This window comes from Ornithorhynchus anatinus, chromosome 1 (assembly GCF_004115215.2).
Source record: "Ornithorhynchus anatinus isolate Pmale09 chromosome 1, mOrnAna1.pri.v4, whole genome shotgun sequence".
Lineage (NCBI taxonomy): Eukaryota > Metazoa > Chordata > Mammalia > Monotremata > Ornithorhynchidae > Ornithorhynchus > Ornithorhynchus anatinus.
Window position 1 is genome coordinate 25,029,383 of NC_041728.1, and position 26,323 is coordinate 25,055,705.

At 47.0% G+C, this 26,323-nt stretch overlaps 1 protein-coding gene and 2 non-coding genes across 5 annotated transcripts; 1 reads left to right on the plus strand and 2 right to left on the minus strand.

The window, feature by feature from the left end:
* Positions 1-521: 521 nt before the first annotated feature.
* On the plus strand, positions 522-18,893 carry F2R (coagulation factor II thrombin receptor). Of its 3 annotated transcripts, none has more exons than XM_029068489.2 (2): positions 522-890; positions 14,855-18,893. In XM_029068489.2, exons 1-2 carry the CDS (start codon positions 812-814, stop codon positions 16,039-16,041), a joined length of 1,266 nt encoding a protein of 421 aa, XP_028924322.1. In that variant the 5' UTR covers positions 522-811; the 3' UTR covers positions 16,042-18,893. The 3 variants fall into 3 exon arrangements, 2 of the variants coding, with proteins under 2 accessions (XP_028924322.1, XP_028924327.1); XR_003760819.1 differs by lacking the exon at positions 14,855-18,893 and adding an exon at positions 9,155-9,194 and having other exon boundaries at positions 801-890; XM_029068494.2 differs by lacking the exon at positions 522-890 and adding an exon at positions 9,195-9,229.
* On the minus strand, positions 3,600-3,738 carry LOC114816641. Its single transcript, XR_003764439.1, has one exon. It is a non-coding gene; the product is annotated as a small nucleolar RNA SNORA7 (small nucleolar RNA).
* Positions 9,362-9,498, minus strand: LOC114816386. The gene has a single exon (XR_003764154.1). It is a non-coding gene; the product is annotated as a small nucleolar RNA SNORA7 (small nucleolar RNA).
* Positions 18,894-26,323: the final 7,430 nt, after the last annotated feature.

The following is a 26,323-nucleotide window of genomic DNA, read 5'->3' on the forward strand; positions in this document are numbered from 1 at the left end:
AAATGGGTATTGAGACTGTGAGCCCCATGTGGGCCAATCTACTTGTTTTGTTCTGTTTTGCTTTGCTGCTTGTCCCCCCGTTTAGACTGTGAGCCCGTTATTGGGCAGGGATTGTCTCTATCAATTTCCGAATTGTACATGCAAGCGCTTAGTACAGTGCTCTGCACATTGTAAGCGCTCAATAAATACTACTGAATAAATGAATGATTACCTTGTATTTACCTAGTGCTTAGAACAGTGCTTGGCACATAGTAAGCGCTTAACAAATACCGTAATTACTATTATTGATAAGTGTGCTGTACTAAGTGCAGGGGTGGATATGAGCAAATCGGGTTGGACACAGTCCCTGTCCCGCATGGGGCTCAGAGTCTCAATCCCCACTTTAGAGATGAGGTGACTGCAGCCCAGCGAAGTGAAGCGACTTCCTCAAGGTTACACAGCCGACGAGTAGGGGGGAGGCGTCATTAGAACCCATGACCTGGTGACTCCCGTTGCCATGCTCCACCCATTATGTCCCGGGGCTTGGAGACTGCTGGGGAGCGGTCCGGGGTCTGCGGGTCCCAGGCCAGGACAGAGGAGGGGTCGGGAAGAAGCAGCCCCCGCCCCCGATGCAGACGTTGCAACCCTCTTCGGACCGCCCCTTGCACACACACACACACACAAACACACACAGCACACACACACACAGAGCACACACACAGAGCACAACCCGCAGGCCCCACCGCCACCGCACACAGCTGCCCAGTGGAAGGCACCGATCAGGACCATCCGGACGTGGGTCAGGGTGCGGGCCCCCCGGCCCGGTGGGACCATGGAGCTGCGACTCCTCCTGCTCGTCTCCACCGGCCTCAGCGTCCTGGGCTCGGGACTGCAAACCCCGACCGAGCAAGGTAGGAGCGGACCCCCTCTCCCTTCCCCCACCAACCCCCGGCCCGCCCTCCTTTGGGACCCCCTTCCTTTGTTTGCCGCGGACCGACCCCCGGAGCCGGGCAGCCCGCCGGATGGGGAGGGGGGCGGCCTTCACACTGCCATTGTGCCTGGCTCCGGGGGACCGGGCGCAGGGTGGGGAGAGGGAGAAAGAAGAGAAAGGAGGGAAAGAGGACAGAGAAAAAGAAATAGGAACGAGAGGAAAAAGAAAAAATGGAAACGGAGAGATCTAAAGAAGAGGAGGAAAAGAAAAAGAGAAAAGGCACAAACCAGGGAGAGACGGACAATAAGAGGGGGAAGAGTGACAGGCTGGAGAGGAGGAGGGCCAGGGTGAGGAGTCCACTGAAATGAAGAGGACTCTACCAAAAATTCGGAAAATTAGGGGGACAGGGTGAGTGGAAGAGGAGAGATCAAAGGAAAGGGAGAGAAAAAGAAGAGGAGGAAGAGAAGAGAAAAGGCAGACACCAGGGAGAGACGGATAATAACGGGGGAAGAGTGATAGGCTGGAGAGGAGCAGGGCCAGGGTGTGGAGTCCACTGAAAAGAAGAGAACTCTACCAGAAATTGGGAAGATGAGGGGGAACAGGGTGAGTGGAAGAGGAGAGATCAAAGGACAAGGAGAGAAAAAGAAGAGGAGGAAGAGAAAAAGAAAAAAGGCACACACCAGGGAGAGATGGCCAATAAGAGGTGGAAGACTGACAGGCTGGAAAGGAGCAAGGCTAGGGTGAGGACTCCACTGAAATGAAGAGCACTCTACCATAAATTAGGAAGATTATGGGGAACAGGGGCACTCTACCATAAATTTGGAAGATTATGGGGAACAGGGTGAGTGGAAGAGGAGAGATCAAAGGAAAGGGGGAGGAAAGAAGAGGAGGAAGAGAAGAGAAAAGGCGGACACCAGTGAGAGACGGACAATTACGGGGAAAGAGTGATAGGCTGGAGAGGAGCAGGGCCAGGGTGAGGAGTCCACTGAAAAGAAGAGGACTCTACCAGAAATTCAGAAGATTAGGGGGAACAAGGTGAGTGGAAGAGGAGAGTCCTAGCTGGGCAGAGAATTTTATCTAAAGTATCGATTTTGCACTGCATCGAGAGGGGACAGGCATGACCCTTTCTGTGGCTGTTGGTAGTCTGCCGGCAATTTTAGATGCCCGTTTCCTGGGCGAGGAAACTGAGGCATGAACAGTTCGGTTGGTTGGCGGGAAATTAAAACCTGACCTAGGAATGATGCCTGGTTTTGAACCAAGAATCATCATCCATCATTTATGTTTTCCCAAGAAATTCTGAATAAGGGTCTAGAGCCTACAGAAGAAATGGGATCTAAACAGCAAGGCAGTTTGGTGATTTGAATCATACGACAGCATGGAAGGTTTACATAATCTATGTTTTTTTATGGTATTTGTTAAGTGCTTACTATATGTCAAACACTGGTCTAAGGACTGGGATAGGTAGGAGTTATTGAGGTTGGTCACAGTCCCTGTCCCACAGGGGGCTCAGAGTCTAAGTAAAGGAAGGCTCTGCTATTGTGTAACTACAGGAAAATTCCTAAAAACAACTAAACAAGAAACTGGTCTGAACACTAAAAAACTGAATCAAAATATCACAAGCCCACTCCATCTTCAACAGTAACTGTTGATACAGAAAACAAATTTTCCTTGTTCTAAAGCCAGTGTGTCTGTGCTTTCCAGCACTATTATTATTATGGTATCTGTTAAACACTTACTTTATGTCAAGCATTGGGGTAGGGTCAGAGTTAATCAGGGTGGACGCAGTCTTCCCTGAGCCCTTGTGGGGTTCTACTGCAGGCCCTGCTGAGGCAGAATGAAGTTTGAAAGAAGAGGTGGCAGGGAAGATTATAGGTGTTAAATCCTTGGGAGTGATGGGGACTTTCTGGCTTGGTAACCCCAGCTGTTGTTTCACCCCCACTGTTTTTTGTTCTGGATTCTTAACTTTCTGCCGCTTGTCACCTCAATAAACAGAATGCAGATAGACATAGATATTCACACGAAGAGTAATGGGGTGACAAGACCAGGAAGGTGTGTGGGGCGGTGGAGGTTAACTGGTGATTGTATCTTGCAGGTGGGGACTTTTTAGGAAGACTCTAAGTGTGGGCAGGGATGTGTTTTGGTGAATTTGAAGGGGAGGAATGTTCAGGTAGGGACAAGGGCAAGAACAGAGGGTCAGAGGAGAAGGTTTGCTTGGGACAAGCACAAGCTTGGGTGTAGCTGGAGAAGAGAGGGAAAAGGGAAATAAAGCGAGGTGGCTTGAAATCAGTTTTTGTTTCCTGTGAGAAGAAATGGAGAGCCATGGGAAGCTCTGGGGAAATGGAGTGATGTATTCCAAATGATTAACTTTGTGGCTGTTTTCAGGGTAGGAGAAAAAGGGGAGAGTCAGAGAGGCCAGGAAGGAGGCTGATGCAGTGATATAGCCTGGAGGTAATAGGGCTTTCCTGCCTTGTCATATGCCATCGAGTTGTGTCTGACCCATAGCAACACCATGGACACATCTCTCCCAGAATGTCCCTCTTCCATCTGCAATTGTTCTGGTACTGTATCTGTAGAGTTTTCTTGGTAAAAATACGGAAGTGGTTTACATTGCCTCCTTCTGCGCAGTAAACTCGAGTCTCTGCCGTCGACTCTCTCCCCTGTCGCTGCTGCCCAGCACAGAGGAGTTTCGACTTGTAGCGGAGTGCCTTCCACTTGCTAGCCACTGCCCAAGCCAGGAATGAAATGGGTATGCCTCTGCTTGACTCTCCCTCCTATAGTCGAGACTGGTGGAGTACTGGAAACTCTCCCGGTTGTGACCCTGAGAGGTCTTTTAAGGGCTTTACTCGAGGTAAAGGTGGAGGAATGACTGATCCAGGAAATGTGGCATTGAAAAGGAAGAACCAACAGGATTTAGAGGCCCACTGAATGTGGAACATAAATGACATTAGATTGTAAGACCCTGAAGGCAGGGTCTATGACTTTTGCTTTTCTGTACCTTATCAAGTGCTTAGTACAGTGCATTGACTCAGTAGACACTTACAAAATATCACTGGTTGATTGATGAGAAGGGCCAGACAACAACAAGGTTGTGAGTTTCTGGGACAGGAAAGATGGGGGTGGTGTTGACAGTGATGAGAAGCCAGAAAGAAGAGAAGGTTTAAGAGGGAAGAGGATTTCAGGTGTGATCTGAATGTAAAGGTGGGTCATCCATGTGGCGGTATCTACAGAAGTAGAAATTAAGAGATTGCAAAGCTTGTAAAAGGTCAGAGCCCATGTGGGTGTCATCTACCTAGAAAGTGGTAGCAAAAACTACAGAAACAGATGAGTGGGTGTACAGCGAAAAGATCATTTCCTCCTAAGTCCCACTTCAGCACTTAAGCACTCAGTCACCCAGAGTAGTATGTATACGCCACTTGGTAAACACCTGCTTATCTGCATGACCATCTTTCCAGTCTCCTCTTCCTCCTCTCTATAAAAGTATTTTGTGTCTCTCTCCCCCACCCATAAGCTCCCTAAGGACAAACCAGATTTTTTGTTTCTGTGGTGCCCCTCCCAAGGGTTTAGTACACAGGAGACACTCAGAAAATACAACTGATTGATTGAGAAGCATAGAGGATCCCAATGGAGCCCTTGTGAGACCCTGATCATTATGAGGTTTGAGGGGAGGAATGAGAGTTTCCTCACCTCTGCATGGAAGTGAAAAATTGGTACTTTTGTTCAACCTAATTTTATTTTGTGTGAGTAGCCAAAATAGTTACACTAACTAGCCACACTATCCACTGTGGTCAACATTCCTTTTTAAACACATCTCTTGATGGACCTTTGTGTCCGAGCTTGAGTAACCTCAAGCTCTGGTCAGATACGTTGGGTATCTTCACATCTGATCACTCTCCAGGTCCTGGGCATTTTCTCTCTTTGCAACTTTTAGTCTGTCTGGAGGTTATAGAGGTGTGCCTCCCTCAGATCTCCCTGCTGCTACACCTTGGACCACTTCCTGTCATTGAAACGGTCCTTCTTAAAGGTATAGTCACTCTTGGCCATTAGTGATAATGTTTTTTCGGAGTGCCTACCTAATACTGTGCTCTATACTAAGCATTTGGGAAACACAACAGAAGCACAAGGCATAGTCCCTGCCCACAAGCAGCTTCCTCTCTAAGTGGCAACATGGGCAGGCAGGGGGAGGCTTAGGCCAGCTCCTCGATTGCCCTCCTCTTTTTTTCAGAAGGCTCCCATTGGGCTTAAGGAGGATACCACCAACTGCTGCTCTGGCACAAAGGATCCTATAGGTGGTTTCTCTGCTGTTCCAGACCCATCCCTCCCAACACTCAGCTCAGACTAGGGGCAATTTGTACAGCCCCTCTGGGAGCTCCTAGCTGCAGCAGCACCGTGTGAGCAAATGTTGCCTACATCTGGTGTCATGCTGGTTGCTGGAAAAACAGGGTCAACAAAAACCTATTCTGGCCATTTTTCAGAAAACTCCCCAGCCTGTTAACTAGCACAACCTAGTGGAAAGAGCATAGGACCAGAAGCCAGAATCAGTCGATCAATGGTATTTATTGAGTGCTCACTGTGTGCAAAGCACTGTACTAAGGGCTTGGGTGAGTACAACATTGTTGGTAAGGCACATTTTCTGCCCGCAACAAGTAGAAGACCCACCTTTGAATCCCAGGTCCACCATTTGCCGGCTGTGTAACTCTGAACACTATGAGGCTCACGGAGAAGCTTTTTCCCCATCTGTGAAACAAGGAGAAGATTCCTGCTTTCCGTCTTAGATTGTGAGCCCTGTGTGGGACAGAGACTGTGCCTGAACTGGTTATCTTGCTTGCATCCTCCCTGGGCATAGCACAGAAAGAGAACTTTAAGGAAATACAGCTTAATTAATTCACTAATTTGTGCCAATTTTTTTACTACAAGTCCCCTGTGTATAGAATTTTGTCCTGAATGCTGTAGGGAATTACAAAACTCCATCCAAAAACTTTTCAGTGAAATAGGGGAGGTATGATTCACCTCAATCTATCACTTCAATTAATCAATGGTATTTATTGAGCGCTTACTGTGTGCAGCACTTGATAGAAAACAATACAACAGAGTTGGTAGACACAGTTCCTGCCCAGAAAGAGTTTGCAGTCTATTCACCTAAATAGAAAAGCAGCAATAGATACAAAATACCAGGACCAGATGCACAGAGCAGGGCAATTTTTAAGTGCCGATGCTGGCAGTGGAGGACTGGGGGAGAAGGGCGTGTATTTATAATTTGCTAAAATAGAGACCATGTGAAACCCTCAGCCCAAAGACAAGTAGCATTAACCCGTGACAGCTTCTTGGAAGAGGTGGGTCTTGACAGAATTTCAAAGGAGAGATGGTTAGGAAATGACATTTATTGAGTAGGTGTCGTGCTTTGGATGAAGCCCTTGGGGAAATACAACAGAAGCACAAGGTATGTTCCCTGTCCAAAATGAGCTGACACTAAGGCACGTGGTTCAGCCAAAGGGAGGAAGGAGAACATTCCTGGCTGGGAAATAAATGTACCCTAGTCCGGTTCTGCTGGACCACATAATTCATTGGGGAAAACATCCCAAACCAACATCAGCAGGGCGGGCTGAGGAGGGGATTACACTACACTCCAGATAAAGCTCTTTGTGGACAGAGAATGTGTCTCTGTTTTGTATTTCCCAAGCACTTATTATTGTGCGGTGCACCCAATAGGTGCTCAATGAATACTAACACTACTAAAAGACTACAGATTTCAGAGGCCCCTCAGGCTTTGGGGATTAGTAACCAGACTCCTACACCCGAAGCAGTTTGGGCGCTTGAGGGGATAGAAAGTTTCAGCACAGTTGCCAGAGGCTCCTGCTGGGTTCACAACACAAACACTATTTTTGAGGGTTTACAGTGATTCAACCCTGTCAAATGGGTTGTGCTCCAGATCGGATGACTTTTAAGCCAGCCTCTTTTTGCCCTCTCTCCTCTCTTAGGGGATTATCTTTCAGAGCACACTTCCTTCAGCCCCTGGGTTCTTTGTTCATAAGCGTCAGGGTCAGTGGTGGGTGAAACAACCAGAAGCAGAGGGACTCCTGGTGGGGTTTTATCACCAGGGTTATAGGCTTCTGACCAAAGAACCACCAAGAGCATCTCGAGTGATTATTATTATCATGGTATTTAAGGACTTACCATGTGCATTGTCTGTGTCATCACATCCTGTCGGTTCAACCTTCCCAACAGCTCTAAAATCACTAAAATCTTTTCCTCTCTAACCAAACTGCTACTATTCAATCAATCAGTTGATCATTAAGTGCTGATTCAAGCACTTATATCCCATCTTGACTACTGCAAACTCCTTTCTGCCCTCTCTGCCTCTTGTCTCTCCCCATTCCAGCCCATACTTCACGCTGCTTCCTGGATTGTTTTTCTAAAAAAACATTCAGTCTATGTTTCCCCACTCCTCAAGAACCTCCAGTGGTTGCCTGCCCACCTCTGCACCAAAATAAATTCCTTACCATTGGCTCTAAAACACTCAAGCGGATTGCCCCCTCCTTCCTTACCTCACTGCTTTCCCAAAGTCTGCACACTTTGTTTCTCTTAAAGACTTCTTACTCCCTGTACCTCATTCTCACCTATCTTGTCACTAACCACTTGCGCACGTCCTCTCTCTGGCCTGGAATTCCTTCCCCCTTCAAATACAACAGAAACACCATATACGCTCTCCCCACCTTCAGACCCTTATTAAAGCCACATCTCTTCCATGAGGTCTTCTCTGATTAAGCCATCTTTTCTCCCACTCCCTTCTGCATCACCTAAACTCTTGCTGTTCACCCCACCCTCAGCCCCACAGCGCTTAGGCTCATATCTGTAATTTATTTATTGACATTAATTTCCATCTCTCCCTTTAAAATGTGAACTCCTTGTGGGCAGGAAACACATCTACTATCTTGGTCAATCATATTTATTGAGTGCTTACTGTGTACAGAGCACTGTACTAAGAACATGGGAGAATACACTATGACAATAAACGAACACATTCCCTGCCCACAACGAGCTAGCGTCTAGAGGGGAAGACCCATTAATATAAAAAAATTACAGATGTGTACATAAGTGCTGTGGGGTTCAGAGCAGGGATGAATAACGGGAGCAACTCAGGGTGACACAGAAGGGAGTGGGAGAAGAGAAAAGGAGGGCTTAGTCAGAAAAGGCTTCTTGGAGATATACCTTCGATAAGGCTTTGAAGAGGGGGAAAATAATTGTAGGAAATGAGGAGGGAGGATGTTCCAGGGCAGAGGCAGAACGTGGACAAGAAGTCAGCGGTGAGATATGAGATTGAGGTACAGTGAGGTTAGCATTGGAGGAGCGAAGTGTGTGGGCTGGGTTATAGTAGGAGAGTAGCGAGGTGAGGTAGGAGGGGGCAAGGTGATCGAGTGATTCTGTTCCATTGTGCACTCCAAAGTGCTCAGTATAGTGTTCTGTACACGATAAGTTCAATAAATACCATTGATTGATTGAAAAAATGAGCAGATGTGGATTCCCAAGTGAGGGGAACATATCTACCAACTCTATTGCATTGTGATCTCCCAAATGCTTAGTAGAGTGCTCTGCATCCCAGTAACCACTCAATAAATGCCACTGAGAGAGTGATTGAATGAGCAGATAGGGATTCCTAAGTCTCTTTTGTTAAGTGGGCTATTGTGCAGTTTACTAGCTAGGTACTAGCCTTCATCCCAGTTACCTTCCTTATAGGCAGTAGGTAAAGCCAAAGTACAAGTGTCTTGGCCAGATCTTGGCCAGATCTCCTGTAAAAGCAGGTTATGCTCTTGTAGAACCTTAGAGAAACTGAGTGGCCTAGTGGAAAGAGCACAGGCCTGGGAATCAGAGGACCTGCATTCTAATCCCAGCTCCACCACTTGTCTGCTAAGTGACCTTGGGCAAGTCGCTTTACTTTTCTGTGCCTCAGTTACCTCATCTGTAAAATGGGGGTTAAGACTGTGAGCCTCTTGTGAGACATGGACCGTGTCCAAACTAATCAGGTTTAATCTACTTCAGAGTTTAGTACAGTGCCTGGCACATAGTAAGTGCTTAACAAATACCATAAAAAAACTGTCCAACATCATTCATTAATGCAATCGTACAGAGCCCTTTACTAAGCACTTGGGGTAAAATGGCTGAGTGAGCATTAGACTGTAAATCTATAGAGCACAGTAGAACAATAAACAGATGCATTATATATCTACTTTGTCTTGTCTTATGCCGTAGAGTCATCGCCGACCCATAGCGACACCGTGGACACATCTCTCCCAGAACACTCCACCGTCACCTACAATCATTCTGGTAGTGTATCCATAGAGTCTTCTTGGTAAAAATATGTTAGTGGTTTACCATTGCCTCATTCTGCGCAATAAACTTAAGTCTCTGCCCTCGACTCTCTCCCATGCCGCTGCTGCCCAGCACAGGGGAGTTTTACCTTGTAGCAGATTGCCTTCCACTTGCTAGCCACTGCCAAACTAGGAATGGAATGGATATACCTCTGCTTGACTTTCCATCCCATAGTCAAGATTGGTAGAGTACTGGAAACTCTCCAGGTACAATCCTGAGAGGGGATATCTACTTTAGATATATCTACTTTAATTAGATTATATCTACTTTAGTACAGAGCATCAGAGCCCAGGAAACAGGGCACAGAGATTCCCCCATGCCTAGGTCCCCATCAGGCATCACATGCAGGAGCACAAATAGTTCCTCCAGACCCCACACCAAGATATATCAGTTTAGGCTCACAATAGAGAAGTTACATTCTCCAATTCAGCTGATGCATTCAAGCTAACCAAATGTGTTGTGTAAATGCACAGAATCACCCATAACTCACATGCCTAAATGATGGCTAGCCTTCTCACATGGGAAAGTGTGGCTTAATGAATGGATAGAGCTTTTGCCTTGGAGTCAGGAGGATCTGAGTTCTAATCCCAGCACCACCATTTATCTGCTGTGTGACTTGGGGAAATGACTTTTCTGTGCCTCAGTTACTTCAGCTGTAAAATGGGGATTAAGAGGTTGAGACCTATGTGGGACATGGACTGTGCCCAACCTGATTAACTTGGCGCATATGTGCCTGGAACATAGTAAGTGCTTTAACAAATACCATTAAACAAAAAGGGGATGGAATGTTCAGCAAAGGGAGGCCAGATCTGTCTTTATTACCAAGGAGGGTGGGAGTGGAGGAAGAGGAGGACAGCAAATAATGCCAACACACCAGTTCAAGGAAAGGCTTTAAACAAGTTAAAGTGCAAGCTCCTTGAGGGCAAAATCCATGACTTTTGGTTTTACTGTATTCCCCGTAGAGAGCTCTGCCCACAAAGGGCCCTCAAGTAATCCTGCTGAATGTTCACAGGACTAGGCACGGAGGAGAGTCTAACAGAAACAAAAGGCATGGTTCCGCCTCTCAGGGAGCCTACACTGCAGTGGGACAAGGAGGGAACGGGCAGGCACCAATTACTTACAGATCATGGGAGCAAGAGGAAGAAAAAGGCTCTGACCGGTTACAGCAAGATTATGGCAAGGTGGAACTGGTGAATACATGAACTAATAGTGTACATAGATTGATGCATACATATATATAGAAAAACTGAGGATGATGATGTATTCATAAAGGACAGCCTGGCTGTTTGTGCTGATGTGACTTAGAATGTTGTTGATAAAGTGGGGAAAGCTTTCTGAAGGAAGTGGGTTTTCAGGAGGGCTTTAAAGATGTGATCTGGTGGATATGATAAGGGAGGGAGTTCCAGACAGGGGAAAGGGAATGAGGTACAGTTAAGAGGTGGATTGGGGAGAAGTGAGTGAAGAGAGGATCAGATAGGAGGAGAGCCAATCTGAACCCTTCTGCTCCACGGGCATTAGCCAGAATTTTGGGAACCAGGGAAGCTCTGTCTCAGAACTTCTCCTTCCCAAGAGCTGAGTTGTCCAAGAGTGTCTAGCAACTTAATAACACACTATTCATACTTGACCTTTTAAGTTAATTTACAACAGCTTCATTACTGAAGGAGAGCGAGATGAAACCCAGTTTTCAGACAGAAGGCCTTGAGCAAGTTCCAAGTGCTGACTCCCCCTGCCCATGCTGCAGCCAGTATTCACTTCTGAAAGCACATCTGCTAATTTTGTCTTCCACACTCCTGAGTACCAACTCCAGGGGAAACATGGAAAGGGACACCTTTTGAAACAATATTTAATCAAAGGATTAGGTACACTCTTCCTGGAACTACATCATGGCTCAGAGACTAAGCTGGGCCTGTCCATGGTACAGTATTCTTCTTACAAACAGTCCAGGATAGAAAAAGTTTTCCCGAGGAAAACGCCTTTAGAAATTCAGATTTTTACTTTTTCCAAGTTCCGGTGAAAGTGGCTGAGTTGTGGCTCTTTTCAGATGGTCTTGTTCTGATATAGAGGGTCTCAGAGTGTGTGGGTGCAGGCTGATGACTGTGTGAGACCGATTCCTGTGGAGGAAGTGGGGGGAGGAACAAGAATAGGCTTCCCCCGACCACTCCTCATCCCCCGGCTTGGCTTGGCTCCCAGCCCCTGGTGGGGAGAGGAGCTTTCTGGTTCATGTTAGAGTTCTCTTCAAGAGCGTTCTTTTCTCATGACATCATCAGAGGCCTTAGCGAGCCAAGACCCTCGTGCACTCTGTGGCTCCTCTGCTCCCATGTAAACGAGTTCCGGCCTGAGTCCTCCCCTACCCCACCTCCCATCCCTGGCTCGAGCTGGTGGGTCAGGCTGCCAGGCTCTGATGAGACTGTGGACTTGAGCAAAGATGGCACCACCACATTGAAACAAAAGTGAAGCAAAAATCCCCATTTCCAAGGAAGTCGGACACTGACTTTGTTCCTAGCTGGCTAAAGCTAATTTACAAGTTTCATATTGGTCAAAGTTCACATACTGAATGTTAATAAGCATGAAGGTTTAATTGGAATTAGCTGGGGGCCCCACCCAGTGGAGGGGAGGCCTTATGTGGCGGGGGTGGGGAGGGAGCTGAGGGGAAAGCATGCACAGCTATGGCCAGAGCAGGAGGAGAGAGGCCAGTCGTGAGGAAGCCGGGGCCCTTCCACTGCTGCTAGAAAGGGAGTCGCTGGGTGGATTTAATTGGTCAGAGACTCTTGGTGCATGTGCCAGAATTTCCCACTGCAATCCAGCATCCCTCCTGCCTTCCCAGAGTAGATGTGTGAAGAGTAAATGTCCTCAAGAAGGTCTCCTGAATGAAGCTAATAATCTTAGTTGACTTCTACTATTCCCATTCTGGATCTAGTTAGTCTCTCCTGGAAGACGTAGGTCATCCCTTCCCACCCCCCTGCCCCTCCACCACCACAACCCCATAACCCTCACCTGAACATCTCCACCCCCAGCCACTGCTTCCTACCCCCAGCCCACCGATGGTATTGATTGAATTTCCGCTCACCTTGCTGCTCTTGGTAACTCAGCTGGCATCCCTGACCCCCATCTCAGGCTCCCAGGTTTCTGGTTCCCAGTCAGCCCGGATCAGCCACCCCACAAGGGCTGGCAGGAGCAGGGACAGGAAATGAAACTCCAGGCGGCCCATTCACCATCTGCCAGCACTTGAGCTAAGGGTTCTGGTTTTGAGTTTCACCACCTCAGATTTTCCCTTTTGGGTCTTGCCCTCACTTTGCTTATCCACCCAATGTCCAGGCATGCGGTCAAAGCCACCCCTCCAGACCTCCCCCGAGAGTCCGGAGCCAGACCCAGTCTTTGAGCTTTAAGTTGCCTGGACCCAGGCCAAGATTGCCCTTTGGGTATTGAGGCTACAATCTAGGGAGTAGGAGAGTTTCTTCCAGGACATTTGCTCCTCTGTCCTTTCCCTGAGCTGCTATGCTGTCCCAGTCCTGCTCCAAAGAGTCATGACACTGACCCCTCTGACACCTTTCTGAGACCGATGGTTAAGGTATTTATTTCATGCTTACACTTTGTCAAGCACTGGGTTGAAGCCAGGTGGCTCAGTGGAAAGAGCACGGGCTGGGGAGTCAGAGATCATGGATTCAAATCCTGGCTCCGCCGCTTGTCAGCTGTGTGACTTTGGGCAAGTCACTTCATTTCTCTGTCCCCCAGTTACCTCATCTGTAAAATAGGGATTAAGACTGTGAGTCCCACGTGGGACAACCTGATAACCTTGTATCCTCCCCAGCGCTTAGAACAGTGCTTTGCACATAGTAAGTGCTAACAAATGCCAGCATTATTATTATTATTATTAGATCAGACTTAACCCCCGTTCCCCTCCAAGCTCACAATCCAAGAGGGAGGGAGAGCAGGGGTCCAATCTTCATTTTACAGATCAACCAATCGATGCTATGAAACACTTATTATGTGCACAGCACTATACTGAGCACTTGGAAGAGTACAATACAACAGAGTTGGCAGACATGTTCCCTGCCCACAACAAGCTTACAGCCAAAACAAGGCCCAAAGAGGTTAAGTGACTTGTCCAAGGTCACACAGCGGGCTAGTCGCAGAGGTAGTACTAGAACCCAGGTCTCCTAACTCTGCTCCATCTCCACTAAACACACTAAAGGACACACATCTGGAGTCCCCCCTCTGCCCACTGTATTTTTATTTCCATTTTTAATTCTCTACAAAGAAACTGTTTCACTGTGATGTATTTGCTCCATCCCTGTGCTTCACGCTGTTCCCGACTTGGGAGTGCCCACCCTCCCCATATCAGATGAGCCCCAGATTCAGTACCCTCCTAAAATTTCACATTCTTCAACTAGCTTTCCCCAATTGGTTTCCCATGATCTTGAGCCATATCTTCTCTTCAGTCAAGTCTAGCAGTTATGAACTTTCACTCTCCTTAGCACTCATTTATAAGACGTATTCAGTTTATTTTGACCACTGTAGTTGTAAATATTTTTACATTGTTGCCCCCATGGGAGCGTGAACTCCTTGTAGGAAGGGATTGTGTCACTTCTTTATTCTGTACTTCCTAAACACCTAGTACAGGGCCCAGCCCCAAGTGGGTGCTCAATAAATGCTACTATTAGGACTATACCTAGTTAATCAATCAATCATATTTATTGAGCGCTTACTCTGTGAAGAGCACTGTATTAAGCGCTTGGGAAAATACAACACAACAGAGTTCGTAGACATGTTTCCTGCCCCCTAGGACTTTAGATTCTAGAGGAGGAGACAGACATCAATATAAATCAAATATGTACACGAGTGCTGTGGGGATGAGGAGGGAGTGAATAAAGGGTGTAAAGCCAGTGCAAGGGTGATGCAGAAACGAGTGGGAGAAGAGGAAACAAGGGCTTAGTGGGGGAAAGCCTCCTGAAGGAGATGGACTTTTAATCAGGTTTTTAAGAGGAGAGAGTGACGATCTGTCAGTTATGAAGGGGAAGGGCAGGACATGGGCAAGGGGTCAGCAGTGAGATAAATAAGATCAAAGAACAGTGAGTAGGTTGGCATTAGAGGAAGAAAATGTGGGGCTAGGTTGTAGTAGGAAATCAGAGAGGTAAGGTAGGACGGGGGAAAGTGATTGAGTGCTTTAAAGCCAATGATCCTTGCTTTCCTGCTCCCATGCTTTGAAAATCATTGTGGTCTGTCTGTCTGTTGACCCCATAGGATTGTACTCCCCGTGAGGGCAGGGAATGTGGCTCTTATTTCTTTTGTACTTTACCAAATTTGGTGCTTCCCATTTAGAAGACAGTCAACAAATACCATTGGTGATGATGTTGCTGACACTTCTGATGACTAAACTGTAAACTCCTTGTGGGCAGGGGAGGTGTGTTTTGCTTTGCTTGTATTCTACCAAATGCTTCATAAGGTGCTTCACAAACCATAGGCATTTGGTACAGATTACTGCTACTCCTGAATTGTTGGATGATAACTGTCTCCAGGGCCATCTCAGTGAGTAGAATTGTTTCACCACTTGTCATTTTTCTTTCTCTCCTTCTGCTCCAGATTCGGGATCGGGGAATGTGGCTAAGTTGGGCCCCCGGGGCTTTCTCTTCAACAAGGATGGAAACGAGTATGAGCCCTTCCCTATGTTCGATGAGGAGGAGGAGGAACACCCATCCAACCTTTCCAATAAAACCAGCAATTCCCGGAAACAGCAACTGAGCCCCATCTCGGAGGTCGCCACAAGCTACCTGACTGGTTGGTGGCTGACACGCTTCATCCCCGTGCTCTACACCGTGGTGTTCGTTGTGGGCCTGCCGCTCAACGCAATGGCCATCATGGTGTTCCTCTGGAAGATGAAGGTCAAAAAACCGGCGGTGGTCTACATGTTGCACCTGGCCACAGCCGACGTCTTGTTCGTCAGCGTCCTTCCCTTTAAGATCGTCAACTATTTTTCGGGAAACGACTGGGCCTTTGGGTCCGGGATGTGCCGCTTTGTCACGGCCGCATTCTACTGCAACATGTACTGCTCCATCTTGCTCATGACGGCCATCAGCGTGGACCGTTTCCTGGCTGTGGTCTACCCCATGCAGTCTCTGTCCTGGCGCACCCTGGGCAGGGCCGCTTTTGTCTGCCTGGTCATCTGGCTGGTCGCGATAGCAGGCGTCACCCCGCTGCTGCTCAAGGAGCAGACTGTGGACATCCCTGGCTTAAACATAACCACCTGCCACGATGTGTTAGATTCGGGAAAGTTTCGCAACTTCTACGCTTACTACTTCCCCATTTTCTCTCTGGTCTTCTTTTTCGTGCCTTTAATCATCTCCTCAGTCTGCTACGTGTCTATCATTCGATGCCTCGGCGCTTCTTCAGTCTCTAACCAGAACAAGAAGACGCGGGCTCTGTTCCTGTCTGCGGCCGTTTTCTGTATCTTTATCCTCTGCTTCGGACCCACTAATGTCCTTCTGATAACTCATTATTTGTCATTTCTTAATAGCGCCAGAGCCGAGGCTGCCTACTTTGCTTATCTCCTCTGTGTCTGTGTCAGCAGTGTGAGTTGTTGCATTGACCCCCTGGTGTATTATTACGCCTCTTCAGAGTACCAGAGATATCTCTACCAACTCCTGCACTGCAGGGACGGAGCTGAGGGCAGCAGTTTCAGCAGCAGCGGCCAGTTGGTGGCCAAGGGTAGTAAAATGGACACTTGCTCCAGTAGCGTGAATAACAGCATATACAAAAAGCTCCTAACTTAGAAGCATTTTGAATCAGGATTCAGCCTGCGGCCTTCAGACTTCCTTTAGCCCCTCTTTCAAAAACACCTCTTTCACCACATTTTCCCCCGAGTCACAGAGTTTGGTAATAGGACTTTGGAAAAGTGGGCATAGAGAACATGGAAACGAATGGCCAGGCTGCTGGAGAAAAGAGCATTTGCCCCTGCTGTAGAAAAGTTGAATGTTGTTTTCAGGTACATTCAGCTCAGGGAATGGGCACTTCAAACCCAGTTTTCTGTTTTTGAGTTAAAATAGAAACAACTTCTCTGATTGAAAATGCAAAATAGAAGTTAGACCTGATGAGCTTTTGATTAAAGATAGGAACTGTCCCATGGACAATTGACCCTAGAGGGTCTTGAAGCCGAGCTCGAAATGTGTAAAAATTCAGCTGTGGCAGGCTCTGGGTCTTAGACCTCTGCCTTAGAGAGGAAGCCAGGCCTAGAACTGGGAAATTCTCATCCCAGCTTTGCTACTGGTCTGCTGTGGGACCTTGGGCGTGTCAATTCACTTTTCAGTGCCTATTTCTTCATCTGCAAAAATGGGGATAAGATACCTGCCTTCCCCACTTCTTAGGCTGTGACGCTCTTGCAAGAGGGGGACCGTGTCCAATCTGATTAACCTGTACCTATTCTAGTATACTGGTACAGAGAAACACTTAATGCCATTATTGCTGTTGTATCACAAATGAAAGGGATTCGGAGGCACTGGGGACTTTGGAAACCATCTGCAGGCTGAATATGAACTCTACGGTGATAAGGAGTTGAAGTCCATTTCCCCACCCAATCATTAAGCTACTAGAGAGCAGACTGTGACGTGTTTTCTCCCTTATGACTTCCACACTGTGCCTAGTCCTAAAATCTGGCCTCAACCCACAGCATACATTCCTCCCATAATGCAGTGGTTCCATTCTCACCAAACCCACCCTAGAGAAACTCAGGCTACAGTATTCACAGTGTCTGAACACCACGCACAAGCACGAATCCTTTTTACTGACATTGCACCTCATCATATCCAGATGGATGCCTGTTGTTAAATGGACATTCCCTAATCTCCTAATGGCATTCCTAACAAAACACATCATGATAATACATTCTGTGTCAGAACTGGGTGCACTACCGTATGAATGTAAATTGATCAACCAGATGAGTAGATTTGCAGATCTAAAGGAAGTTTTCCGACTATGGATAACAAATTGAAAACTGATCTGTACAGCAAGAAAACCTCAGAGAGTCAATCAGTAGTATTTATTGAGTATCTTTTGTGTGCAGAGTAGTATTTTAAGTGCTTGGGTGAGTACGATAGCATCAAACTATACCCAGCCCCCATTGATAGGCCAATAGGTCACCACTACCATTGCAGTTTGGGAGTGGGTTAGTAAGGAGCGCGACTGTGCATCCAACATTGACCTTGTCCTTGATCTGTTTTGACCTGATCGCTCCATTTGCGGGCTGGGACCACTAGCAAAGCTTTGTCACCTACGAAGCTCCCTGCAGCAGGTGACTGAAGATGAAGGAAATTGGTCAAGCTGATTGGGTGGAGAAGTTAAGGTCTGAAAGGGGGCTCTCCGGTCCTCTGGTTAGTGAACCCAAAGGACAAGAAAGCCCATCAGCTGTGGGAAAGAATCCCACCTTGACTCCCTCCATTCATTCATTCAGTCGTATTTATTGAGCACTGTGTGCAAAGCACTGTATTAAGCGTGTGGGAGAGTACAACAATAAACAGACACATTCCCTATCCACAACAAGCTTACAGTCTTGGTAGGGAGGGAAGGAGGGGAGAGACAGCCATCAATAGAAATAAATTACAGATATGTAATTATCTGTAATTACATTTGGTAATTACAATTTGTAAATAAATTACAGATACAGAAATTACAGCTGGGGGGCAGGGAGAGAACAAAGGGAGCAAGTCAGGACTATGCAGAAGGGAGTGGGAGTAGAGGAAAGGAGGGGCTTAGTATGGGAAGGCCTTTTGGGGGAAGAGCATCCTCAGTAAGTCTTTGAAGTTGGGGAGAGTAATCCTCCAGCAACATGTTGGATGGGTTAGGGTTCACCCTAGGTGAGCTATTTCAGGGGGGTGGTTGTAAGACTGCTCAATCCATCCCTACAAGCATGCATACAAGTGATTTTAGAGGAAAAGCACAGAAAGGAGATGATAGAGCAGGGGCCCTTAGGATGAAAATTTCCAGCACTTCATTTTGACAAAATTTGGAGTGGTCTGTTGCACTCTCCTTCCATGTAATTACTGATTGAAAGGCCCCTGATTTAGCAGGTTGAGTACAGAATGTTTCCATAGAATACTTGGAAGGGGAGAGAAGCTGACTGCTTCCTGTTATCTTAAAATGGGATGCAAGAAGTGAGCTTTCTAAAATAACTCCTTTAGCCTGTGTCAATCAGAGATTTAATTCATGAATATTTTGTTAAGTAATTGGCCTAACTGATACATTCTGAAAAGCTCATGTCACCTTTGAAATGGACAAATCGATGTATGAAATGGAAATGGGATTTTGGGGCTTATACAATCCTGAAGAGTTTTTCAAATTCTCCACTCACTGTAAATACACAAATGTAGGCTTTCCTCCCAAGGTAGTCAACATAGCTATTTTGTGAAACACAATTTTGTATCCTCTGTTTATAGACTGAGTTCATGAAAGTATTCGTGGCAATCAAATGATTTGTCTTAAATGTTACAGTGCATTTCTGTACTTACAGCATCAGAGCTGTATATGACTTATGCTTGAAAAGTAACCTATTACTGAATCTGCCTCTATTTACCTAAACTAATAAACTTGGAAACCTTGCTTTGGACCCATTTGGAAAACATTGAAACCCAAATCACAGGTTTCCATGTCGTTTCTTTGGACACCTCAAGTCTGGACGGAGAGGAACAGAATCAAATCAATGACAGCAAAAGGGGGTAGGAATCTATACTGGTAAAAAGATACAAAATGTCTTCTCCAGGTCCCATGTTGAAGTGCTAATGCTTCCTTTTGAGTCTGACGTTGGAAAGGAGGCAGGAATTTTAGAGGGAGTGGGGATGGGGACAGATTGGAGGCAGACTCCTAAATGTGAATAAGCCAGAAAGCTGCCACTTTGACTCTGTGCTGCCCAGATTGGAAGGTCATAGTCCTGGTCCTCTCTCTTTCCTCTCTACTCAGCCCCTTTTTTTCCTCCCCAAACTATCCTCACTCTGAACTACTGCCTCCACCCCCTCACTCACACTGGTCCCCTGGCTGGGAGCTCCTTCCCTTGCCAATCTGACAGACAACAGCCCACCACATATTCAAAGCTTCCTGAAATGCCACCTCCTCCATAGCCTTCTCTTATTAACCCCAACAGCCCAAATTATACAAGCCAACCAACCACCTCTAGCACCTATTTACATCCACCTAAGTACATCTGTTTACGTTTCTTCAGTTGCACATCAATTATTTGAATACTCTCCTCCCTAGCTGATAATTCCCACACCCATCCATATCTGGCCCTGTTCTCAGATTACTCTCTGAGGGCAAGGTCCTTTTTTCAATTTTCCCCTATTAGCAACTTCTGTTTCAGGCACAGCCTTGTCCAATTGGCCTCCACCCTTTTCTTATATCACCAAATGAGAAGGCTTCCTCCACAAGTGTTCTTTCACTAAACAAGGAAAAGTTTCCCAAAGAAAATCTTGTAAAGCACGTCAACATTTTCCCATGATCCAAAAATTGACCAAATCATTTTTAGAAAGTATACAAACATAGGCACAGTTGACTCCAATTTACGTGATCAAATTGCAAATATGGACCAAGAATGAACGAAATTGAATGGTTAGATGTAAAAAAAATTGATATGTAACAAAACAAGTAAAACATAAGTGGCTTCATCACAAGTTTTGCACATATTGAATGGATGTGCAATGGAATCAGCACAACTGATTTAAGTGCCAGACAGATTCTTTCAATGTTTGCTACTTGTACTGTCTGATGTTAGTTTGAATTCTGCCTTAATCGCTTGTGAGATCCAGTATTAGACAGCAGAAGCGGGCAGCGTTCCAAGGGTGAAAGGGAAAACGAAGGGAGTTCAGAGGAGGCCTTCCCTATTCCTACACCCCACTTTCCTCTCTTGGCAAAAAGGCTGCTAAAGAAGCTCAAATGGTTGGGTTGGGGTGGGGGAGTGGGGGGAAATGTCATGGACTTTAATGGTCTCATTACAGATTCATTGGCGTCCCTGTATGTGCCAGAATATCAATGAAGGAGAGAGGATGTTGGGTGGTGCTTTAAAACCTGAAGTCCACACAACCCTGCTGGAGGGCAGGGTTCTGCTTTCATTCTTCACCATCCAAGACCACCCTGCTGTCCCCCAACAAATTTTCCATGGCCCTGGGGAGGAGAGACTGAGGAGATCCCATAGTTATACCTTGTCTGCTGAGCCTGTGCATGCTCCTCTCTAGGCCTGCCTCTCCCGTGCCTTCCCTGAGCCAAGTAAGAACCAAGCCACTTAAAGGGCAGGTCCACTAGGCAAAAGGCACGGATGTGGCTGTCTGGTCCCTGGGGCTGTGCGGCACTGTGCTCGGCTAGGAGGGTATTGTGGCCTAGTGGAAAGAGCTTGAGTCTGAGAGTCAGAAGTACCTCGGTTCTAATCCTGGCTCTGTCACTTGTATGCTGTGTGACCTTGGGCAAGTCAATTCACTTCTCTGGGCTTCAGTTACCTCATCTGTAAAATGAGCATTGAAACTGTGAGCCATACTTGGGACAGGGACTGTGTCCAACCCAATTAACTTGTATCTACCCCAGCACTTAGTACAGTGACTGGCACGTAGTAAGCGCTTAACAAATACCATAGTTATTGTTATTATCACTAGCAGCAGCGGAGCCAAGGCAGCCCAGTGGAACAGGGCAGAACTCCTTCCACACAATCCAGTCCGACACAGCTCCCCTCTCCTCCTTGACGGAGTGGAAAAGTTTGAACAGGCTGCCGCACGTGCTCAGTGTCATATTGAGCTGGAGGAGGGGCTGGGTAGCAGAGACTACAGGCTAATGCCACCATCCACTCTGACGGGGCCTGCACAGTGGCCAATTTGGGAGAGATTTTTTGGGTGCCATCTTTTTTCCCCTTTTTTTTTAAATGGTATTTGTTAAACTATGTGCCAGGCACCGTTCTAAGCACTGGGGTAGATATAACCTGGTTGGACTCAGTCCATGACTCACACAGGGCTCAGTCTTAATCCTTATTTTACAGATGAGGGAACTGAGGCCCAGAGAATGGAAGTAACCTGCCCAACAGACAAGTGGCAGAGCTGGAATTGGAACCCAGATCCTTCTGACTCCCAGGCCTGTGCTCTATCCATTAAGCCACACTGCTTCAACAGACTTTGAGCAACATTCAGAGTCTAGAAATAGTCTTTTGAGAACTTATGTCTGCAGATGACTGCACACTAGCACCACACGCCCAAGATGACACGCAAATGATTCATAATGCCCCAAATAGAGTCCATGTTAGTAAAAACAAAAGGGGGCACCACTTCTGGAGAGTGCCTGGGGTCCCCTTAAATCCAAACCCCCTGGGCTACAGCACTGTTAGCCCATATTAGTCCAGCCCTTGCCAGTGTCCGTGTGGTAGTACCTTACTTTGAATGAAAAATGCCAAATCACATGATCTGATAAGTGAGGTATACATATGATATTTTTGGTAAAAGAAAACATTCCAGGACAGCTAATCCCTTCCTCTAGTGGATAGACCATGGGCCTGGGAGTCAGAAGGTCATGGGTTCTAATCCCGGCTCCACCATTTGTCTGCTGTGTGACCTTGGGCAAGTCACTTCACTTCTCTGGGCCTTGGTTACGTCATCTGTAAAATGGGGATTAAGACTTTGAGCCCCACGTGAAACCAGGACTGTGCCCAACCTGATTATCTTGTATCTATCCCAGTGCTTAGAATAATGCTGGACACATAGTAAGCTGGACACATAGTAAGTACTTAATTAATACCACTATTATTAACCTAAATGCTGTCAGGCCTTTGTCTGAAATAGGCAAATGGTTGGCTGCAATGGCTGTCAGTACAGTCCCCAAATGTCTCAGCTACCCTGGTCTCTACTGATGGCTTGCCACACTTTCAAAACACCCAAGAGACTTCATATACTACAAAGCAAGTGTTTGGTGAAAGTGAGAAATTTCACAGGGGCGGATTTCACCCTTGTCCTGGGGCAATGAGTTTCAAACCGCTCTTGGCATCTGTCCACAGCAGCACCTCAGAGGGATTGGGATGAAAAAGAGGATGCTATATCAGACCCAGAGCAGACAAACCCAGTAGATATGAGCATTTAAAATTAGAGGCAACTCTATCTTCAAATCTAATCAGTTCCTGAACCATCAGATGACAGACAACATATTTGCAGTCATTCAACTAGAGGTGGTGGATGCTTGCTCTTACTGCATTTCATTTGCTCTTTAGCATTTTCCCCTGTCTATATGCCCTCATAACTTTTGCACCATTTAAGCACTTCCAATCCCCAGAAGCACTTTTTTCCCCATCTCTTACATACCGTATTACCTAAGCACTAACATATGTATACCCCCTTTTTCTGTTTATATTTTAGTGTAATATTAATGGTGTGTATGTTTATTGTGTGCAAAGCACTGGAGAAAAAAAAAACTCCTGGAGACTATTAGACAAGGTCCCTAGCCCATCAGGGGACCCCAACCTAAGAATAAGAAGGGGAGGGGTGTTGTGGCAGACACATAAGGGGAGAGGAAAACAAGAGAAACACAAAAACAGCATAAAAGACAAAGCTCAGAGTCCACCAGATCCAGTGCTGTAGCCCCGATCTTGCAGAGTCCAGCCACAACCACAACCTTCCCACTGTTCTCATGCATGTACAGGCTGCTTGTAACCTGAGTCCCTCCCAACCCTGCAGTCACGGGCACATCCAGACCTCCAGACCGAAAGCCTGCTTAGTACAGTGCCCAGCACCCTGTGACAGGTCAAGTCCCTTGCAGCCCCATAGGAAGAGACCCCGCTAGGAGCAGACTTTGGATAATGCAGCGGGATGGGGGTGGAGGGAGGGGAGGAGGGGGGAGGAAGCTGACAGTCTTTTTTTCCTTCTTCCCCATATGGAACTTGCGGTATAACGTAGACTTGGTATTTTCCATTTTCGTTTCCTTCTTTTGAGTCTGGGGAACCGGAGGTTGGGGGAAAGGTCTGTTCCCAGAATCCAAAACAGCACAAGCAGAAGGAATTACTTCGGTGCTGTCTCTCCTGTAAGCTACTTAAAGCCAGGGATCATGGATACTAATTCTCTGGCATTCTCCCGAGTGCTTAGCGCAGTGCTCTACATGCAGCAGGGATTCAACAGGAATGACTGAGGTCATCTTGTCCCTCCTGGTCTCTAATCTTAACCACAGCATCCACCTCTTCCGCAGTGCAAGACTGGCCCTTCCTGAGGAGGCTCTGGCTTTAGAGCATAGGAGTATCAATCCCTCTCCCCGCCACAACCTCCCTCTTCTGACAATGGCTGGTGAGACTCAGAATCCTGACTGGGGAAAACAGGGACCTCGGGCTCAGGAAGCCTGCTCACAACTCCCTCCTGGAAAATCAGATTTGCAAAGACAACTGTGGGCAGACAGCCACCACACTGGACCAGCCATCTGTCCTATCCAGAGTCAATAGTTGCATCATCCTTTTCACAGACTTCTCTGCCTTCTCCAGACTTGCTACCTGGTTCATTTTCCTAAAAAATCACCCTGCCCATTTTCTCCCCACTCCTCAAAATCTTCCAATGTTTGCCCATTCCTCTCCACATCAAGCAGAAACTTGGCTTTAAGAGATGCAGTCGGCTTTCCCTCCTACCTATCTGCGCTTCTCTCCAACTACACCCCAGCACGTGGCTTTGATCTTATCCTAATTCACTGAACACTGCTCTTGTCTTGACAACGGCCCCTTACTTGTGCCCTCCCTTCTCTTTCACATCTAGCAAACCACTGCTCTATCTTCAATAATAATAATAATAATTTTGGTATTTGTTAAGCGCTTACTATGTGCAGAGCACCGTTCTAAGCGCTGGGGTAGACACAGGGGAATCAGGTTGTCCCATGTGGGGCTCACAGTCAATCCCCATTTTACAGATGAGGTAACTGAGGCACAGAGAAGTTAAGTGACTTGCCCACAGTCACACAGCTGCCAAGTGGCAGAGCCGGGATTCGAACCCATGACCTCTGACTCCAAAGCCCCTGCTCTTTCCACTGAGCCACGCTGCTTCTTCAAGACACTTCTGAAATCACATCTCCTCCTAGAGGCCTTCCATGACTAACTGTTCATTTCCACACCCTATTTCTCCCACTACTGTCACTTTAGCATCACCTGAGCAATTGAGTACTGACCCCTTTCACCAAAATTGTGGCTTAGTGGATAGAGCTCAGACTCGGAAGTCAGAAGGACCCAAGTTCTACCCCCAGCTCTGCCACTTGTCTTCTGTGTGACCCTGGGCAAGTTACTTTACTTCTCTGGGCCTCAGTTACCTCGTCGGTAAAAAGCAAAGACTGTGAGCCTCATGTGGGACAGGGACTGTGTCTAACCTGATTACCTTATCTACGCTAGTGCTTAGAACAGTACCTGACATATAGTAAGCATTTAACAAATAGCATAAAAGAATGAACTTTTGTATATAGATTTACACTTTATTGCTTCCTCCTATCTATAATTTATTTTGGTCTGTTCGCCTCAGCCTTAGACTGTAAACTCCTTGAGGGCGGGGATCGTGAATACTAACTCTATCATACTTTCCCAAGCCCTCAGTACAGTGCTCTGCAAGAAGTAAGCACTCAATTAAGTACCTTTGATTGTGTGAAGAGCCTAGTCCCAGAACCAGCAAGATTCCCTTTGCGTGACTTACAAGTAAATGTATTTCCCTTGTATTTCTTGAGACTGCTTTTTTCCTTTCAGTTTTGTCTTCTAGGACAGAAGAGAACAGAAACTATCCCTAATCCCTTAGATAAAACCATTTCACAAGAGGCTAAGAGTTGGCCCTCAGCTTATACTTTGGGGTAGATAGTGAGTGTGGCAGAGAGCTGCCTGGCCTGGTCTGTTAACAGACAGGCAAGTGTCCCTTTCCCGACCCCAGAGCTGGAAAACGTTTCAGCAGACCAAGAAAGCCAGCAAGGTGCCCTAAGGAAACATAGTCCTGGGGACCCAGTGGTCAGGGAAGGGTTTGTTTTTTTTTAATGGTATTTGTTAAGCATGTCCTATGTGCCAGGCACCATTCTAAGCCCTGAGATAGAGACAAGCTAATCAGGCTGGACCCAATCCCTGTCCCACATGGGGCTCAAAGTCTTCATCCCCATTTTACAGATGAGGGAACTGAGGCACAGAGAAGTTAAATTGTCCAAGGTCACACAGCAGACAGGTGGCAGATCTGGGATTAGAACTCAAGTCCTTCTGATTCCCAGGGCAGTGCTCTATCCACTAAGCCATGCTGCTTCTGAATTCTGACAGTTAATTCTGATGGCCGAGCAGGTAGGCTGGCGAGGAGCCCTAGGGGAGCACAGTCCTGGGGACCCAGAGGTGAGGGTAGAGAGGGCTCCAGTGGCAAGCAGGAAGGCCGATGAAGAGCCCTAGGGGAGCTGTTCCAGGGGGCAGGGGGGCGGGGGAGGGACAGCAATGGGGGTTGGGGGAGGAAGTGGTGCCTGGGAGGTCAAGCAGGGGTCAGGCCAATCAAGGGGGCTGGTATGAGGAAGGGGCTGACTGCCCCTTCCTCACTGAGGAAGTCCCCCACTGAGCCTTGCTGTGGACATCCCGGGATTTCTCATGTTCCCTCAGGAAATGGAGATCTGAAAAGACATCTGTGCTACCACATGCTGCATCTGGCTTCTGAGAATGCCTTAAGGGTAAGCTTGTGACCCAACGACCAAATTTGTCATCAACACCTAGTGAAACATCCAGTTCAGAACGTCCGATTGCATACAAATGCTTTCCTCATGTGCTATATCTTTTCCAGTCTCTTTTTTGCCTCAGTTTTCTCTTGTTGGAATGGTGGTGATTCCTAATGTGTCTGAATGGGTACTTGGTGTTTGGGATTCCCACCACTGCTCAGACCAGATACATAACAAGAGCTCTGTTCCATCCTGCAACCCACTGTCACGTTTCTGGACCACTTGTGTCTGAAGGATGGTCAGGCTGCTTGTTTGTTTCACTCGGGTATAACTTGGACTAGCTCATCTGGGCTGTCTTCCCCAAGACGGCTCTAGCAGGGTACATCATGAGCTACCATGCTTCATTGATCTCCTACTACAATC

Coding starts and splice junctions, on each gene's coding strand:
- F2R (XM_029068489.2), top strand. CDS start 812: ATGGAGCTGCGACTCCTCCTGCTCGTCTCCACCGGCCTCAGCGTCCTG. Junction 891..14,854: donor GCAAACCCCGACCGAGCAAG/GTAGGAGCGGAC, acceptor CTTCTGCTCCAG/ATTCGGGATCGGGGAATGTG.